This window comes from Mustela nigripes, chromosome 5, assembly GCF_022355385.1.
Source record: "Mustela nigripes isolate SB6536 chromosome 5, MUSNIG.SB6536, whole genome shotgun sequence".
NCBI classification, from domain to species: Eukaryota; Metazoa; Chordata; class Mammalia; order Carnivora; family Mustelidae; genus Mustela; species Mustela nigripes.
In genome coordinates, this window is record NC_081561.1 from 67,080,522 (window position 1) to 67,101,839 (window position 21,318).

General features: G+C 39.7%; 1 protein-coding gene across 1 annotated transcript; it reads left to right on the forward strand.

Annotated features, from left to right (window-relative positions):
• Positions 1 to 9,258: 9,258 nt before the first annotated feature.
• Positions 9,259 to 20,686, forward strand: LOC132018647 (amine sulfotransferase-like). The gene is made up of 4 exons (XM_059401564.1): positions 9,259 to 9,402; positions 13,981 to 14,189; positions 18,593 to 18,716; positions 20,535 to 20,686. The coding sequence occupies exons 1-4, from the start codon at positions 9,261 to 9,263 to the stop codon at positions 20,684 to 20,686; spliced, it is 627 nt and encodes a 208-aa protein (XP_059257547.1). The 5' UTR covers positions 9,259 to 9,260.
• The last annotated feature ends 632 nt before the right edge of the window (positions 20,687 to 21,318 follow it).

The following is a 21,318-nucleotide window of genomic DNA, read 5'->3' on the forward strand; positions in this document are numbered from 1 at the left end:
TGAAATTGAGACCAGAAAAACAATAAAAAGTATCAACAAAACTAAGACTGATCAACCAAAATGACAAAACTTCACCTTGACTAACAAAGAAGAAAGACAGATGAGTCAAACAACATCAACAACAACAAATAGAAAAGAAAGAGGAGACATTGCAGGTAATACTACAGCAATAAAACATAGAAGCATAAGAGATGACTGTGAGCAATTATATGCCAGCAAATTACATAATCTAGAATAAATGGATGCATTTGTAGAATCAAACAACCTAGAAGACTGAATCAAGAAGAAATAGGCAATCTGAACAGACAAGTGAGAAGTCAACAAATTGAATCAGTTATCAGCCCAAAACAAAATCCCTGGGATCAGATGGCTTTATAGATGAGTTCTACCAAACATTGAAGGAAACAATACCAATCCTCCACAAAGTCTTCCAAAATATCCAGGGTGAAGGCCCATTTCCAAACTCATTCTGTAATGCCACTGTTAACCCTTGTACCAAAATCAGACAAGGACACCAAACTACCAAAATTGAAACCAAAACAAACAGAAAATTTAAACAGACCCATAACCAGCAAAATGCACCTATATAATGGGAGTAAGGCAACCTATATAATGGGAGAACATATTTGCAAATGACACATCTGATAAAGGGCTAGCATCCAAGATGTATAAAGAACTTGTCAAACTCAATACCCCAAAATAAATAATCTGGTCAAGAAATGGGCAGAAGACATGCACAGGCATTTCTCCATAGAAGACATGCCAATGGTCAACAGACACATGAAAAAAATGCCCCGCAATCACTGGGCATCAAGGAAATGCAAATCAAAACCACAATGGTGTACCACCTTACCCCAGTCAGAATAGCTAAAATTAAGACAGGAAACAATAAATGCTAGCAAGAATGCAGAGAAAGGAGAACCCTCTTACACTGTTTGTGGGAATGCAAGCTAGTATAGCCATACTGGAAAACAGTCTGGAGGTTCCTCAAGAAGTTAAAAATAGAGGTACATTATGACCCAGCAATTGCACTATGAAGTATTTAGCCCAAAGATACAAATGTAGTACTCCAAAAGGGCACCAGCACCCCAATGTTTAGAGCAGCAATGTCCACAACAGTCAAACTGTAGAAGGAGCAGAATAGAAATAGCACAATAGAAAGAGCACAGTATTTATAGTACATATTTACTACACAGACAGACAGACAGACAGGAATATTACTCAGCCATCAAAAAGATGAAGTCTTACCATTTACATTGACATGGATGGAACTGGAGGGTATTGCTCTGACTGAAATAAGTCAATCAGCAAAAGACAATTATGCTTATACTCATATGTCAAATAAAAGAAATAGCACAGAGTTTCATAGGGGAAGGGAGGGAAAAATTAACAGGAAGAAATTAGAGAGGAAGACAAACCATGAGAGAGTCTCAACTGTAGGGAACAAACTGAGAGTTGCTGGAAGGGAGGTGGGTGGGGGGATGGGGTAACTGGGTGATGGGCTTAAGGAGGGAATGTGATGTAATGAGCATGGGGTGTTTTATGCAACTAATGAATCACTGAATTCTACATCTGAAACTAATGATATACTATATGTTGGCTAATTGAATTTAAAATAAAAACAAACAAAAAATATAGACCAATATTCTTGATGCAAAATTCTGCACAAAAAAGTCAACCAAATTGAAAAATACATTATAGTAGTATATCCCTGGGATATAGTGGGATTTATCTCTAGGATGCAAGTTTCATTCAACACGCACAGCTAAATAAATGTAATATAGCAATAAAATCAAAGATAATATACCATGATTATCTCAATAGATGCTAAAAAGACAACTGAAAATAGAAAACATCCTTTCGTTCGTGCTAAGAACCCTTAAGTGAGTGCAGAAGGAATATAGCTCAACATAATAAAGACTATCTATGAGGAGCCACAGCAAATATCATGTTCAGTAGTGAAAGGTTTAAAGCTTTTCCTCCAAGATCAGGAGCAAGACATGGCTGCCCACTCTCACCACTCTTCTCATTCTAAAAGCCCTAGCTAGAGCCATTAGGGAAGACAAAGAAGTTAATGGCATCCAAGTCAGAAATAGAGAAGTAAAATAGCCACCACTTGCAGATGATACAACTTTATAGATAGAAAATCTCAACGAATCCATCAAAAAACTGTTGAATCCATAATCAGAGTAAAGTTGTAGGATACACAATCAATACACAGAAAAGTTTCATTCCTTTACACTAATGATGAAATATCTGAAAAAGAAACACAGGTATCTCATTCATAGGTGCAACAAAACCAATGAAATCTTTGTAAATGTAATCAGGGAACTGAAGGACCTGCACAATGTAAACTACATGACTTTGAGGAAGGAAGTCCAAGAAGAAGACACACACAAATGGAAAAACGTCTCATGTTTGTGGATTGGAAGGATGCATATCATTAAATGTTCCTACGTCTCAACACTGTCTACAGATGTAACACAATCCTCCTCAAAATACCGAAAGCACCCTTCCCAGAAATAAAATGACCCTAAAATGTATGTTTCAGTGATTTAACTATGATCTGTGTAGCTTTAAGTCCCTTCACTTTGATCCTGCTTGTTTGTTGAGCTTCATGGAAGTGCAGATTAGTATTTTCCATCAAATTTGGGAAGATCTGGGTCATAAGTTCTTCAGATATTCTTTTCTGCCCTTTCCTCTTCTTGCATTTACATTGGCATGCTTGATATTTTCTCCAGGTCTCTGAGGCTATGTTCAGTTTTCTTCATTCTTTGTCTTTCTATTCTTTTTATCGTTTGTAATTATTTTCTCTGTTGATTTGTCTTCATGTTTCCTAATTCTTTCTTCTGTCAGATCAAAATTTTTTTGAGATGTAGTGACTCAACAAATAGGACATATTTTTTTTATAGCTGATTTGTTTGCTAAGTCCAGCATCTAGGTCCATTCAGACACAGTTTTTATTAATTGCTTTTTATTTCTGTATGTGTATCATACTTTCCTGGTTTTTGGCATATGGTACTTTTTTTTTTTTTGAAAACTAGATATTTTAGGATTCTGATCTTATCCTGGAAGTGGTTGTTCTGCTTTCTTGTTTTATTTTATTTTAATTTTTTTATATGGTGACTTACTAAAACTAATTCAGTGGAGTCTACCCCCATTCTGATGTTGCTACTCAGATATATATTTTTCTTAATTCTTGTGTTCTATTTAAGACAAGGCCAACACAGCATGGCAGTCAGTCAATAATAGGTCAGAGGTTGTGCATAAAACCCTTAAGCAGGAAACTTTTCCACTTTTCACCCTCAAAGTTTGGCAAATAATGAAAATTAACTTAACCAGAAGTTTCAATTTACTTTCCTCAAGTTATTTATTTATTTATATTGTGTTATGTTACTCACCATATAGTACATCATTAGTTTTAAATGAAGTGTTCCAAGATTCATTGTTTATGTATAATGCCCAGTGCTCCATGCAATACATGCCCTCCTTAGTACCCATCACCGGGCTCACCCATCCCCTTATCCCCTGCCCTCCAAAACCCTCAGTTTGTTTCTCGGAGTCCACAGTCTCTCAGGCTTCATCATCCCCTCTGATTTCCTCTTCTTCACTTTTTCTTTTTGTCTCCTAATGTCTTCCACATTATCCATATGTTCTACAAGTAAGTGAAACCATATGATAATTGACTTTCTCTGCTTGACTTATTTCAGTCAGCATAATCTCCTCTGGTCCCATCCATGTTGATGTAATAGTTGGGTATTTATCCTTTATTATGGCTGAGTAATATTCCAGAGTATATGTGGGCCACATCTTCTTTGTCCACTCCTCTGTTGAAGGGCATCTAGGCTCTTTCCTCAGTCTGACTCTTGTGGACATTGCTGCTTTGAACACTGGGGTACATATGGCCCTTCTTTTCACTACATTGGTATCCTTTGAGTAAATCCCCAGTAATGCAATTGCCAGGTCATAGGATAGTTCTGTTTTGAAATTTTTGAAGAATCTCCACACTGTTTTCCAAAGTTGTTGCACCAACTTGCATTCCCACCAACCTCAAGTTATTTATTTCAGGGAATCTCAATTATTCCTTTCTAGGAATCGACAACTTTTGCTTCATGGAATATGTTACATTTTCATCAGAGAACACTGTGAGGAAAAGGTGTTCTGAATAATTGCCAGGCCAAATTTCTGTCACATTAAACACTTATTTTCTGAACAGTAAAACTTCTCCAACAAAAGGGATTAAAGCCTTCCTTAGATCAGATTTCTTTTTAATGAAAGGTGACAAAAGGAAAGATGAAACCAAAGATGAACTCTAAAGTTCTTGAGAGTCGTTATAAGTGAGAAACACAAGCTACCTTTGCCTGGTGGAGTGTTTACAGAAGAAGAGTGAGAGGAGATGCGTTAGGAAGTGCCTGAGTCATGTTCAAATCTGATAGTGTGCATGCCATGACATCAACAAATGCCAGCGAGTGGTGATTTATCTGAGCGCATGTGAAGAGATGTTTGTTGTTCAGGAAGAAGTAACAATAGATGAGAAGAGTATGTAAGGTCAAAAATCCAAGTACATAGAGAGGCAATTTGAGTAAACCTTTGAATGTTTATCCTTTATGTCCATTCTATTTGGAAAACAAACTAACTGGAGAGAATGTGGAACCCATGACAAAGAAGACACAAAACAGTCCTTGAGGAGCCAACCCCAGGACCTATCTCTCGCTCTGTGATATAGTGGTATAAAGATTTGCCAATAGGAACACAGTGGAGGGGCTTAATGGCAGGTAGATGGTGTTTGGTAGTTAAGTGAATATTATGTCTGTGTCAAGCATATTGGAGAATTTGGAAAAGTGTCTAATCCCTCAAAATATTTGTACTTTCTTCTTGCAGATGTGGATTTTTTCCCTCAACTTCAAATTGTTCACACTTTACACTTACTCTCCATTCTGTTCCATAAGAAACAACACAAAGATTCAAAGACACCAATACTGGTGCTATTGAAGAAGAAGAAACTCAATCCATTGTACTACTGGTTTCTGGCCATTAGAGTATCATGAGTGGGACAGAAAGAGAATACATGCATATTTTCTGCTATAATTCAAAAGCAGAGACTTTGAACCCTACCCAGCATCTCTGAGTAACACCAAGCTGCTTGAAGCATTTATCTCCTTTTATTTATGGTAAATACCTCTGTGCTTTTCACTAGACCTTTTGGTGATCTACTGGTTAACATCAGCCTAATCCCTCCTCCTTAATGAGTTCAATTCTGGGAGCTCTAATTGGTGAATTGCTAAATCTCTTAGGGGAAAACTTAGTTTTTATCTGTGTCTTTCTCCTTCAATGGCACACAATTATTCTTCTCACTTGCCTTCATATCAGAAGTTCATACTTCATTTCAAAGAACTCTAAGGTGAGTAGCCTCATTCTAGTTTGGGGATGAAAAAAGTTTCCTTTTTCCTTTCTAGGTTCTCTGGATGGTTTAATAATTAAATTGATATAAGACAGATAGATTCACAGAAGAGAAATGTAACTTCATGTGTGTGGGAGACCCACAAAGTCATGATGAGTCAAAGGCAGTCTGACAACTTAGTCTTATAAACCATCCTAAGCTAAGGAGGAAGGGGTGAAATGCTTCAGAAATGAAAGAGGGAGAAGACAATTCACAGGTAGATTAAGACAGCCCGTATGTGGTAGAGATGTGTACCCATGCCATCAAAAGAGTCTTTCTAATAGAAAAAGTAACTTGTGGTAGGAACTCTATTCCTGGTGTAGCTCCCTATCTAAATCCTTTTAAGCAGAAGGTAGAAAGCTGTTGTGACTCTGCTGGCTCTTAATTATTTTCAACTAAAACATCATCCACATGCCAAATTGATAATTTTGGGATTACATACTCTCTGCTTCCTTTCTCTTGTCTGTACTTAGTAGTTATGCAGTTTTAGGTGTTTGGTGTTTTTCTAAACACTAGGCTAAAAATGTGTAAAGTGTCAGCTCCTCTGTAGGAAGCAAGACTACACTGTCCTTCTTTTGCTTTGATTTCCAATGAACTGGAAATCAAATATTTATTTCTAAATATTTATTTAGACATTTAAGAACATACACTAAAAGAAATATTTAATTCACCATGAGAGTAGTAATTATGCTAGAATGTAATATAAGTAGAGTATAAGGTGGTAGAATTATGTTTCCTTCAGCAAAAAGTCAAAATGTTAAGGCTCTTGATATTGTTTTGATCCCAAGACATGGAATTGGCTTCTGTTAGGGAGCCAGTGCTCCTTGATAATGGAAGTTAACATTAGAGCCCAATGGGTATGGAGTTGTAAATGACATTGTTTCTTCGAACACCAAGGATGGCAATGCTGAGGAGCTTAAATAACTCTAGTGGCAGAATAACTTACCTCCTCTCTCTTCCTCTCACCTTCCCTGTCTGGTCCCCATTTCTTCCCCGGCTACCAATTCATGTTGATGATTCCAACTACTTTGTAGCTTTCCCAATTCTCCTTTGTTTCGTCTTATGGTGTCACTTATCTCTCGAATTCTCCCCTCGTGGTCCAGTAGCTGTTTGTCCCTCTTTTGCTCAGCTTCTTTATTCTCTGTCATTTGGTCTTCTATATCACTAATTCTTTCTTCTGCCTCATTTATCCTAGCAGTGAGAGCCTCCATTTTTGATTGCACCTCATTAATAGCTTTTTTGATTTCAACTTGGTTAGATTTTAGTTCTTTTATTTCTCCAGAAAGGGCTTTTATATCTCCCGAGAGGGTTTCTCTCATATCTTCCATTTCTTTTTTGAGCCCGGCTAGAACCTTGAGAATTGTCATTCTGAACTCTAGATCTGACATATTACCAATGTCTGTATTGATTAGGTCCCTAGCCTTCGGCACTGCCTCTTGTTCTTTTTTTTGTGGTGAATTTTTCCGTCTTGTCATTTTGTCCAGATAAGAGTATAGGAAGGAGTAAGTAAAATACTAAAAGGGTGGCAACAACCCCAGGAAAATATGCTTTAACCAAATCAGAAGAGATCCCAAATCGTGAGGGGGAGAAAGGAGATAAAAAGAGGTTCAAAAAGGGAGAAAGAAAAAAAAAAGGAAAAAAAAGAAAAGAAAAGAATTTAAAAAAAGAATAAAGAAAAATATAAAAAAATTAAAAATATATATATATATTAGATAAACTAGTTTAAAAAAACGTTAAAAAAGAAAAGGGTAAAAGTTAAAAAAAAATTTTACCAGAAGGTGAGAAAAAAAACAAAAAATGAAAAAAAATTAAATTAACTGCAAGACTAAAAAAAATCACAGGGAGAAAGCCATGAGTTCCGTGCTTTGCTTTCTCCTCCTCTGGAATTCTGCTGCTCTCCTTGGTATTGAAACCGCACTCCTTGGTAGGTAAACTTGGTCTTGGCTGGATTTCTTGTTGATCTTCTGGGGGAGGGGCCTGGTGTAGTGATTCTCAAGTGTCTTTGCCCCAGGCGGAATTGCACCGCCTTTACCAGGGGCCGGGGTGAGTAATCCGCTCAGATTTGCTTTCAGGAGCTTTTGTTCCCTGAGCACTTTCCAGTAGAGTTCTGGAGGATGGGAATACAAATGGCGGCCTCCTGGTCTCCGGCCTGGAGGAGCCAAGAGCCCAGGGCCGCACTCCTCAGTGCGCCCTCAGAGAACAGCGCCCAGTTACTCCCGTCTGCCTGACCTCCGGCCTCGCTCCGAGCTCACCCAGCCTGCGACCGGTTCAAGGTCACCCCGAGCTGCGAGCTAACTGTCGGCTCTGTCTCTGTAGCCGGCTTTCCCGTTCCAATACCCGCAAGCTCTGCGACACTCAGACACCCCCGATCCTTCTGTGACCCTGCGGGACCTGAGGCCACGCTGACCCCACGTGGGCTTCGCCCCGGGTAGCCTCTGGAGCGATGTCCCTCAGCGGAACAGACTTAAACGTCCTGAGTTTGTGCACGGTTGCTCCGCCGCTTGCCGGGAGCCGGCCCCTCCCCCTGGGGTCTATCTTCCTGTCGCTTTGGATTCACTTCTCCGCCAGTCTTACCTTTCAGAACATGGTTGTTTTTCTGTTTCCAGAATTGCTGTTCTTCTCTTCGATCTGCTGATGGATTTGCAGGTGTTTGCAATCTTTAGATAATCTCTAGCTAATCTCCTGCTAGCTGAAGTAGTCTCAGCCTGCTACTTCTCCTCCATCTTGACTCACAGACTCCCCAAATCTCCTTTGTAAAGAGAGTTTATCAGTTTTATGTTTTTTATTAACAGTGTGACTGTCACAATATATTTTAAAGATTTCTTATTTCCCTTTGTCTTAATGACCCTTTCTGGGTCATCCTGGAATTGCTTTCAAACTGTGGGATTCTGAAGCTCTGATTTTCTCAGCTGTTCCTATGTCCAACTACTTTGGGAAACAGAAAAAAAAGTCACTTCAGAGTCATCTGGAAGAACCCCCAAGTCTACTGTAACCTCAGGTTTCATAGCACCAAAGTAGATTATTTTCCTAGGGTCAGTGAGGGGTAGTAATGAAATGCAAAAAGTACACATAAATGAGTCTTGAGACTACATTTGCACTTTCAGTGTGTCAACCATTATTTGAGGGTTTTCTCTCAGACTTTTACTTTGTGCCTTTGTTCATTTTATCATAATGGACAGCTGAATTGCTCACATGCAGTTTGTCAAACTTCCTAGAAGACAGTCGTGACTGTTAACTCATGCTTGCACTACCCCAGTCATTCTAAACAAGTGGCACGTTAGAAAGAAAACAGAATTTAAAGTTACCAAAGAGATCACCCACCCAGAAAATATATAAAGGAAAGCTTCTAGAAACCTGCTGAAAGCTAACAATTGTACTTCAGTTATGGGGGGAAAAAAGCCCAGGTGATGAAGGAGTGCTGGGAGACAAGTGTGTCTGAAGCCTGCTCAAGTCCAACTTGTATGTTCATTTGTATGTGTGTGTATACAAATATATGTGTGCTTTCTGATTAAAGAATCTTTTTGCAACTACAAAAATTATTTTCAAATCATTTTCCCTGTAGCTATAAAAATGGAGCACATACCCATAAAACTAACCTCTAGCCTGTGAACAGGTGGCTCCTGGCATTGGACCAAACTCACACTCAGAATCCAGGACAGTAACTTTTAGAGCCAGCCAGTTTGCAGTGACTGTGAAGAAAACAAGATTTCAGTTTCTTTTCTCAGCATATGGTCAACAACTGAGAGAAAGAAGGGAAGCAAACAAAATTTTACTAATTTCCTTCCAATCATTTTGTCTCTCTTTTGCAGGCGACTGAAGTATGGAAGACATAGAGAAATTCTTATTCAAATTTAAAGGATATTATTTTAATCGTTTACCACTTGATATTGGCTTTATAGAAAATTTAGATAATTTTGAAATCAGAGAAAATGATGTCTTCATAATCACATACCCCAAATCTGGTGAGTTCTCTGTTCTGATAGTTAATCTAAGAAGTAACATGATACTTTTATAATGTGGGAACTCTGTTTTATTAGTAGTATTCTATATGGATATGTACATATAATCTATTGGATATTATAGTGTCAACTGAATTTAATATCTTATGAAATAGATCTTTTACAATGTAGCTAGAAGTTATTTTTTTTAAGATTTATTTATTTATTTATTGGTCAGAGAGACAGAGACAGCAAGAGAGCACACAAGCAGGGGGAGTGGCAGGCAGAGGGTGAAGCAGGACCCTGGGATCATGACCTGATCTGAGGCAGATGCTAACCCAGCTGAGCCACCCAGGTGTCTCTAGAAGTTATTTTTGATGTGGACAAGGAAATGGAGAAAATATTGAAGTAACTATGTTGAAGACACCCTATCAAACACTAAGGTGCTAAAGTGGGCTTGGAAAGTTTGCACAAATATTTACCATTTAGGCAGCTACTTTGGACAGAGAGTTGAAATTGTATTTAATAACCAAGAGCATGAGAAGGAGGAAAGTAACTTACACTATTTCCAGAATGTGTAATAATCTCCAACTATTTGGGTGTACTTTTGCTATAGCACTCAGATCAGACCGAAACATATAGACATGTGTATTATGCATATGTTCATCTTTGTGCATGTATATATACATGCACGTCTATTCACAGCCTTTGCCCATGTTTTAATTGTCTTTGTTATATTCGCTATTGTGTCATATGAGTTCTTGATATGTTTTTATATTAATCCCTAATCATAAATGATTTCCAAATATTTTTCCCTTTTAATAGGCTGCCTTTTCATTTTGTGGATAGTTCTCCTTGCTGTACAGAAAACTTTTTTCAGTTATGCCTTTTCATATGTATTAGAAAAATGTATGATTAGCACATCAACTCCGTGGTTTTACAAATGTCACTACGTAGGATGAATCTCAAGGAGGCAGCAATGTTACACTTAGGACAACTTCCAGAAAAATATAAGTCCCAGTAAAGGGGAGCAATTTAGAAGTATCTGTTTAAAACAAAAGTATGAATAGCCTATGACTCTGCATTGAACTTCAAGGAAGCAATCCATGGTAAACACACACACACACACACACACTGTTCCTGTGTCGTGTTTTGTAATAGCAAAAGTGGAAAACTGTCTTAACTAGTTATCACAAAAGAAAGGGGGAAGGTGTTTTAGAGTCATATGATCACACTCTATTAGGCAGTTGCAAAGGATGAGTTGAAGTTACATTTAGCAAAAACAACACGCATAGATCTCAGAAACAATGTTAAGTGAAGAAAACAAGTTGCAGAACGACTCAATATACCATTTGTATTAAATACACCATAATAGTTTCAATGAACTCATATATATCGAAGTCTTAAAAGAGTCTAGCAGATGTAACAGCAGTTTGAGAGGGATGGCCAATGGTAGTCAAAAGGGGCGAGATCTTCTTATAAATCTATGTCTTAGAGAATGGATTCATGGGACACTTGAGTAATCAGATCTGGTTGAACATTTACAAAACAAGAATGCAGTAGACAATCAGGACAAGGTGACGGTCTGACATTGTGAACGAGCAAATGCTGACCTCATAGCAGCAGGCTGTGCTTCCTCTGCACGGTCCCTGCAGCTGACACACTTAGTTCCCAGAGGCACCTTCACACACATTTGGCCAGGATGTGGCCCAGTCTTCCTCTCCTCTAGTTCCTTACAACCTAGGTTGGAGCCCAGGCACCTGGATACCATACATGATTGAAGCTAGAGGCTTCCTTAGGCCCTTCACTTACCAGGTAAATCCCAATGGGGCCCTGGAGCTTTCTCAGTAACCTAGGCATTTAGCATGTCCCAGGTTTGGAGGCTCCTTCTATCCCCAACAATCGGGATCAGAGCCCTCAGGGGTCTAAGTATGAGAAGGCTTGTCTTCTGATGGGTCGGCGTGTACTGGGCTCCAAGCACAGATAAGGCCCCAGCAAAGAGCTTGACATCATTACATCCTACAGAGTAGATCATATTGTTAGCTCCATTTTTACAGATGAGGAAACGGAGGCACAAAAAGTCAAAAGACTTGCTTGCCCAACATCAAACTAATAAGTGATTTTAAAAAGGGACTAGAACCCCCAGCTGTCTGTCCTTAGAGCCCAGGCTCTGCTCTTAGTGCCCAACCAAATCCTACCAATTTGTCAAGATTCAGCTCAGGAAGTCTGGAGGTGATCATCCTCTTCTGTCATTCGGAGTATGTACAAAATATGATTCTGCTGACCAGAGAAATCAGGAACACACTGCATCTCCTCAGTAGGAGGGTAGAAATCATATCTGATTCAGCTCTGTATTTTGAGAAAAGAGCCTAACAAATAAAGAATGCTGAGGATATGCCTGATCAATACACGGATGAATGAAAACACGAATGAGTGAAGGAGGGTAGTTTCACCTGACTGATTCTGATGAGGTCCTAAATACCTCTGCCTAAATACCTCTATATGACACCCTGGGGTGCTGTTACAGAGCTCTCTTCAAATCAGATTCAGTCTGGACTCCTTCTAAGATATCCAATATCTTTATTATTTTGCAAACACACTCATATATGCACATGTGGACACATATATACATACATACATACCTACATACAAGTAAGATGCAAAGGGCCCAAGGGACCCATGATTATGGGTGATGGTGGGGGAGGTCGAGGAGAGGGGATGGGGTTAATGGACAGATGGCCCTGTTCAGCACAGTTCAGCTGAGCACTTCCTTCCAAAGTTCTGGGTGCTCCTTGTAGCTCAGGAATTTTTCCTCCAGACCTAATATCACCTCTGTTCCACTTTGATATTTGTCAGCAGTGCCTGAATCCCATAATTATACCAGTTAGGGACAAGAAGAAGGGGAAGGTTGGGGCTAAATATGCAGAGGTTAAAAGAGGCATAGCTTAGGGCCAGAGACAGGGCAGGAGGGCAGAATTTTTGCTACTGTTCATTGGGGTTGGCGGTGGCATCTGGGTACATGGTGAGCTGGAAGGTCAGGGCTTTGCTGCTCATATAATTCCCTTGCTCAGGGTAGGCAGCAAGAAGGTTCTCAGCCTCCTTCAGAGAGATGACAGTGGCCTGGAAGTGGCAAGTTCATTGCTCCTTGATGTAATTTGCCATCCTGGCAATGCTGGTGTCATCCAGGGCAGCATCGGTCTCACCCACGATGAAGAAGGAGGCTGGCTTCTAGTGTAGTTGTGGCAAGGGCCTGAGCTGCCCCTGTTCTACGCCCTGACAAGTTGTTCATAGACCAGAAGCGTTTGCCAGGAGCCACATAGTTGTAGCTGGTGCCATCCTAGTAGGGCTCCTCAGGGTTCTATGGGTTCAGAAATGCCTGGACACTCTGTTGCCAGATAAAGCTTGCAGATCTCATTAATGTTGGTGGCCACGGATTCAAAGCAAACATTGAAGCACTCAAAGTGCTTCTTCTTCATTTGTTCAAATACCTGTTTGGCTTTCCTGGCTCGCTTTTGGGCTTCCCCCAACGGATCTGAGGGCTCCTGGAACTTGTCTCAGACATTTCCTAATTTTTCCACGGCTTTCATGTCAGGGCCAGCTATATGCTGGAGTACACTCGCTGCTCACTCAGCTTCTGCTGCAGTGTACCCACCTCCTGTTTGATCTCCTCAGCCTGGGCATCCTTGGATCTTCACTCAGGTCTCTGAAGTCACTCTCAATGAGGGCTTCTCACACAGAGAACTGGAGGTTCACTGGGAACCACTCACTGAATCCTCCTCCTAGGAGCTACACTTTCCCTCATAATGCCTTGTGTAGTGCCCTTAGACAGTGCCCACCGGATGTCCTGCATCTGGTAGGCCTGGAGTGGATTGTGCTGGTCACTTCTTTTCTGTTCAAGCTTAGTCTCAATGGCTGTGAGCTCCTTCTGTAAATGGGTCATTTCCTTGTTGGTGCTCCAGTTCCTTATGGACCTCATCCATCTCATGATTCTTGTTATTTACTTCTGTTCTTTGTAGTTGTTTTCTGGAGTTAAGGGACTATTTTATGGTTTCCCTTTCTCTCTTTTACCCCCTCTATGTTAACCTGTTTTGTTTCTTAAATTCCTTCCTGTCTCCAGGTGGGTGTTCTGGGGCCTCCTCTAGGGATTTATAATAAACAGTATTTCCTGAAGTGGAGACCATGGGTACAGAAGGAGATGAGGGGAAGAGCAGAAGGCTGGGAAATGCCTCCTTACATGGAGTTCCTGTTCCTTGGATTCTTTTGGCTCATTTTCTAGGATTGGGATTGGGGAAGGAAATAGAGAGACAGGCATAGAAGATCATTTAAAAGTCCTGTATATGAAGCAGAAGAAAACACAGAAGAGACAATGAATAAATTTGTGGGACAAATGCCCACGGAGTTTCAAGTGGAGCATCTCCTGAAGCAGGAAAAGAAAGGCCATATTTGTTTTCTTTCTCCCACACTGCATTTTACATATATTAACGATCTCATTCAGATGAAATTACATTGTACTTATTATAGTAACAAACTCTGATTAAAAAAATTAATGATACATCACCTCCATTTTGGATCATCATTGAAAACAAAATTATTTCTTTACAGGAACCATCTGGTTTCAGCAATTATTAAGTCTGATTTATTCTGAGGACCATCGCAAAGGTGCTGGAAAACTGGAAACCATGGATCGAGTACCCTTCCTTGAGTACAACTTTCGAAAAATGGATTTTGAGGAAAGACCATCCCCTCGTCTCTTCTCTACCCACCTCCCATACTACTTGGTTCCCAGTGGGCTGAAGAACAAAAAAGCCAAAGTAGGAAATGGGCTCTGACTGCTGAGAGCTAACTGCTCTTTTTCATTATTTCATTTCATTTCATGACATCAACACTGTGCATTCATCCAGCTGTTGGCAAATGTAGCATTATACACACTTCAGTTTTCTTTTTTGTTTTAAAGAATTTATTTATTTATTTGAGAGAGAGAGAGAAAAAAAAAGAGAGAACAGGCAGGGCAGGTTGAGAGAGAAGCAGGCTCCCTGCTGCTCAGTGACCCCCCTCCCTCCCACCACACCCACGTGGGGCTTGATCTCAGGACCTTGGGATCATGACCTGGATTGAAGGCAGATGCTACACCAACTAAGCCACTCAGGCACCCCTTTACTTCAATTTTCAATAGCCTTCTTTTTTTATAATATCAGATTTGTATCTTGCACCCTTTGTTTTCTGATTGTACAAATAATACAGACATTAAAAAAATGAAAGTATATATATGTGTGCATTTAATTTACCTTATAGAGTGTGTTATATTATCACATTAATATATATTCTTTCATTTTTTTATGTTTCAAATATGCATTTGTTTTATTACATGTAATTACCATGTAATTTAACATTATTATGTTCATACGGTATGACATATAATAATGTCATATAATAATGTCACGTAATAATGTAATAATGACATATAATAATGACATATAATAACATAATAATAACATTATTATGTTCACACAGTAAACTGCTATTATTTCTTTCTTGCTTCTAAAACATTATATGATATGTATGCTTTTCCATCAAAAATATTTCATATAAATTTTTAAATCTTTTTAACATTTTTAAATGGTATATTTATTTAGAAACTTATTGACTTTGCAATTTGTAGCACACTTTATTTAGTTCTTGGAGTTCTATTCAAAATTCTTTTTTTTTAAAATTTTTACATCTTAATTTTATTTGACGTTTTCAGTGTTCCAAGATTCATTGTTTATGCACCACACCCAATGCTCCATGCAATATGAGCCCTCCTTAATGCCCTCCACTAGGCTCACCCATCCACCCACTGCCCTCCCCTCCAAAACCCTCAGTTTGTTTCTTGGAGTCCACAGTCTCTCATGCTTATTCTCCCCCTCCAATTTCCCCCAATTCACTTTTTCTATCCTTCTCTTAATGTTCTTCCATGTTATTCCTTATGCTCCACAAGTAAGTGAAACCATATGATAATTGACTTTCTCTGCTTGACTTATTTCACTTAGCGTAATCTCCTCCAGTCCCATTCATGCTGATACAAAAGTTAGGTATTCACCCTTTCTGAGGGCTGCATAATATTCATTGTATATATGTGCCATATTTTCTCTATCCATTTGCCTACTGAAGGGCATCTTTGCTCAGACAACAAAATGAAATAAAAGGCATTCAAATTGGCAGAGAAGTCAAACTCTCTCTCTTCACAGAAGACATGGTACTTTACATGGAAAACCCAAAGACTCCACATCCAAACTACTAGAACTCACACAGCAATTCAGTAATGTGGCAGGATGAAAGATCAATACAGAGAGATCAGTTGCTTTGTTATACACTGACAATGAAAATATAGAAAGGGAAATTAGAGAATCTATTCCATTTAGTACAGCACCAAGAACCATAAGACACCTTGGAATAAACCTAACCAAAGAGGTAAAGGATCTCTACTCAAAGAACTGCAGAACACTCATGAAAGAAATTGAAGAAGACACAAAAAGATGGAAGACCATTCCATACTCATGGATTGGAAGAATAAACATTGTTAAAATGTCTATGCTGCCCAGAGCAGTCTATACTTTCAATTGCATCCCGATTAAAATTCCACCAGCATTTTTCACAGTGCTGGAACAAACAATCCTAAAACTTATTTGGAACCAGAAAAGACCCTGAACCACTAAGGAAATGTTGACAAAGAAAAACAAAGCTGGAGGCATCACGTTGACTGATTTCAAACTACTACAAAGCTGTGATCACCTAGACAGCATGGTACTGGTACAAAAACAGACACATAGTCCACTGGGAGAGAGTAGAGAGTCCAGATATGGACCCTCAACTCTATGGTCAGATAATCTTCGACAAAGCAGGAAGAAAATATCCAGTGGGGAAAAAAAAAAGAGAGTCTCTTCAATAAATGGTGCTGGGAAAATTGGACAACTATGTACAGAAGAATGAACTCAACCATTCTCTCACACCATACACAAAGAATCTCAAAATGGATGAAAGAACTCAATGTGAGGCAGGAATCTATCAAAATCCTTGAGGAGAACATAGGTAGTTGCCACTTCGACATTGGCCACAGCAATTTCTTTCAAGACACATCTCCAAAGACAATGGAAACAAAAGAGAAAATGAACTTTTGGGACTTCATCAAGATAAAAAGCTCAGCCCAGCAAAGGAAACAGTCAACAAAACAAAGAGGCAACCCACGGAATGGAAGAAGACATTTGCAAATGACACTAGAGACAAAGGACTGATATCCAAGATCTATAAAGAATTCTTCAAACTATTTGACAGATAATCATGTCAAAAAATGGCCAGAAGGACATGAACAGACACTTCTCCAAAAGATGTTCTTTTGTACTTGAATCAGCTGTAGTAACAATGATATATACAATGCTAGCAATTCTCTTTGCTCTGTGTGCCCTCTCTCTTTTTCAGACTTCCCCTATTTTGCCTATTTTCTCTTCAAGTGTACCTATCTCTCCCTCTCCCTGGATCATCACCTCTACCCATTGGTAATTTCAGCTCTTTACTCATTACCTTCCTCCCTACTAGCACTCCTATCACTCATGGGATTAGTTCAAACTTGATGTGAGTGGTTTTCTGTGAGTGCCAGACAAGGGTGAGCCAAATTGCCCCAGCGGGGTCAAGGGGAAGGAGGCACTCATTCTCAGGGTCATGCAAGGGCAATGTTGTCTCCTTCACATTGACCCCTCAGAATCTACACTGGCCTCCCAAATGCCTAGCTCTGCCACAACTCTCAGTGTTGATGTCACCTCCAGCGACCTTTTCCTCCACCAACATCTAGAGTTTATAATGGGTGATAAGCCTGCCTTTATTTATGACGCCATCTCCCATCTGTTTACCTATTTATTTATTGTCCATTTCTAGCCAGAGTGTAAACCCATGAGAGAGATGGAGTTTGCAGTACACAGAGGAGTGTCCAGAGGGTAGTAGAGTTGAGTGAATGAACAAAGGCATCACCAGTAATTGCCCTAACTTGAATCCTGACTTGAAGTACCTTGTTCTCTGAGAGCTGCCTCCTTTGCCTCCCACTCCTTTCAGGTGTCCCTGTAGTGACCAGTCACCACATTCAGAGTTCCAGTACCCCTCCCCACAACTTCTCCACTCCCTCTCCACACTCTCTCATCCATCTCTTCCACTTCTCCCCATCCACCAATGGCTCCATATTTGACATTCAAATCACTTTTGACTCAATTCTCTTGCTGTAGTCAACTCTATTATGATCATCTGCCAACACCTAATTCTGGTGAAACCCAATACGTGTATATTTGTACATGTATTCATGATTCTGGTAGTGTGATAGGGAAAAAAAACAATACACTTAAAAGTTGTATCTTCGCTTTACTTTTATGGCCTCAATCCTCAAATTTTACTTTTTAAGTGTTTTGCTCCCTCCACCTTCCTAAAACAACTGCTTGCTATTGTCTTCTGTCTTCTCAAACTTTAGTAGCATTCTGCTCCACTTGTCCCAGTAAATGGCTCCCAGAAAACCATTGCCAATCATAGATCTCCACAATAGAGACTTCCACTCACTGCCTTCCCTCCTCAAGAAGAAAAGAGGGATGAGTTGATCATTTCTGTTCTCATTACATATCCGCTTCTCCACTCATGGTTTGGATCCCTTTTTGGATTGCTTTTATCTACCACACAGTTTCACAAATGAAAGACTTTTTGCCTCACAGAATATTTGGAATGCTTGGAACATTTTTGGTTAGGTTGGTGATGCTGCTGGTCTTTAGTGGGATGAGGTCCAGGATGATGTTAAATGCCCTATGATGCTCAAGGTTGCCCTTATAGCAGATTATCTGGGCAAAATAACTTAGTACGTTTTTCCTATTGTTATATAATTTTATACTTACAGGTAATTGTCACATGTATTAGATTGTTGCTATAGGGACAATAGACTATTGTTGCTCTCTGTCAGGGTGAGTTGAGAAGAGGTACCATGGGAGGTGTGCCTTGAGGAGTAATTGATAGTCACTAGGCCAATTGTAAGGGAAGAGGCATGGCTGAGAAGGGGAAACCCAAAATACAAAGAGGGCTGAGTATACACATAACGTAATTAGGAAAGTATAAAGTTAAGACAATAGGCTTCATCTGATTGGAAGGTAGTAGGGCAAAAATATGAGAGAATGAAAGCCTCGGAAATAATGAATATCTCATTTCTTTCCAGATTATTTATGTATACAGAAACCCTAAGGATGTTATGTGCTCATATTTTCACTTTGCAAAGAATGTGGTGTCACAATTTACAGGTACCTTTGAGGAATTCGTGAAACAATTTCTCGAAGGAAGAGGTAACTATAATTTATAGCATAAGCAACATGTAAATTTTTACACTTAGTGAATTTGGCAGGGAGAAGATGACGAGAGAGAGTCAAATGGGAGTCAGTAATCAATGTATCAAGCCAGTTGGTAGGGTTGTCATGGATGACCATGACCAGCCATTGTTACAAATTTTGCTTACTCCTGCTCCCTCTCAGGGGACCATCAAGTTACAGTTATATCACCAGAAAATATTTACATCTAACCGTGGCAAAGGGGATTCATGAGCTTACAGTTTTCTGTTCCAGCTCAGCTAGAAGCATCTCAATTTAGATCACAGGATTGGGCTGTGCACCGCATATTGCATGGGAAGCTCTATTTGACAAAATTGTGTTCCACATTCCTTTCTCTCCCTCTTTTTTAACTTGTATTAAGTATTTATTTATTTATTTATTAAATTTGTTTTTTATTTATTTTCAGCATAACAGTATTCATTATTTTTGCACCACACCCAGTGCTCCTCTATAATACCCACCTCCTGGTACCCCAACCTCCCACCCCCCCTGCTACTTCAAACCCCTCAGATTGTTTTTCAGAGTCCATAGTCTCTCATGGTTCACCTCCCCTTCCAATTTCCAAGTCCCTTCTCCTCTCTAACTCCCCTTGTCCTCCATGCTATTTGTTTTGCTCCACAAATAAGTGAAACCATATGATAATTGCCTCTCTCTGCTTGACTTATTTCACTCAGCATAATCTCTTCCAGTTCTGTCCATGTTGCTACAAAAGTTGGGTATTCATCCTTTCTGATTGAGGCATAATACTCCATCGTGTATATGGACCACATCTTCCTAATCCATTCATCCATTGAAGGGCATCTTGGTTCTTTACACAGTTTGGCGACCATGGCCATTGCTGCTATAAACGTTGGGGTACAGATGGCCCTTCTTTTCACTACATCTGTATCTTTTTTACTACTGGGGTAAATACCCAGTAGTGCAATTGCAGAGTCATAGGGAAGTTCTATTTTTAATTTCTTGAGGAATCTCCACACTGTTCTCCAAAGAGGCTGCACCAACTTGCATTCCCACCAACAGTGGAAGAAGGTTCCCCTTTCTCCACATCCCCTCCAACACATGTTTTTTCCTGTCTTGCTAATTTTGGCCATTCTAACTGGTGTAAGGTGATATCTCAATGAGGTTTTAATTTGAATCTCCCTGATGGCTAGGGATGATGAACATTTTTTCATGTGTCTGATAGCCATTTGTATGTGTTCTCTATGCCCAGTGTTCGACTTGAACTCACAACCCCGTAATTAAGCATTGCATACTCTATCCTGGGAGGCAGCATGTGCCCCCTGATTCTTTTCTGAGGTGCCAGTGTGGCTGTTTGAGCAGGGGGAAAGGCCTAGGGAGGTAGAGATGAGGATCTGGAACAGGAGAGTTAACTAACATTAGTCTCTGTGCAGAGCTCAAGTGACCCACCAGGGAGCTTTCATGTTGCATGCAGCAGGGAAATAGCTCCCTGTGTCTTTGGGGACAGGGGAGGAGCAAAAAGGAGAGGATTCTTTTCTCTGATTTCCAGTTTCAGTTTTTCTCTCCCCGTGGGAAGATAGTTTTCTGTCTATATGAAATGCATTTTTAAGGGACCGATTGCTCCTTGAGTTCATGTAATTGTTTCCTAGGGGAAGGTGGCTAGCTCTCCCATTACCAGGTGCTAGATGAAATCTGAAATGTAGCAATAGACTTCCTTTTCCTTCTTTGTTAGTAAAGATTCCTGCATCTCCAACAACTGTAGCTTCTTTTCAACCTGTTCAACATATTTACCTAAATATGTACCTGCTTTTCCCACAGTGATGGGAAGCCTTTGGTTTGACCACATCAAAGGTTGGTATGAGCACAGAAGCCTCTTCAACATTCAGTTCATGACCTATGAGGAGATGAAGAAGGTGAGAAACATGACGTCAGAGACTACATGGCAGCTGAAAGGCACCCTGAATGAATGAATTGATCGTTCATGGGTAGAACACCCAAAAACAGTATCAAATTTGAGATCCGTGATTAGTTGTACAGGAGACATTTTTCTTCTATCACTCCTGTACTTTGATTACCAGGTGGTCATTTACAATTAATTAATTGGACCTTTCTTTTCAAAAACTGTGTGTGAGGCATTGTCTATTTATCTATGAGGCCATACATGTGTTTGACTACCATGAGCCAGATTTTTGGTCACCCGTTGATGGATTATGAAATTAATTTTCTACATTTTGATTCTAGTAACTTCTAGATGTTATATTCATCATTGTGGGGTGCATCTCATGGGAAACTTTAATCTTATCTGTATGTGGTTAAGCACTGCATGAAAAATTAAATGAAATGTCTGTGTATGATTAGAGGGAATGCAGCTCCCAGTAGTCAACGATGAACACATTAAAACAGAAGAACTTCTATTACTGATTGACTGAATCCCAGAGGCAGGCTATCCTAATGTTGGTTCTGACAACTCCAGCATGTCGTGAATGTCCCAGGCATTTTCTGTCCTTCTTTCCTATCATATCTAGTGTGGCAATGATGTCTCCTCTCATAGTAGCAGGATGGTTGTTGTAGCTCCAAAGTGATGTCCTCATGACAGCATGTG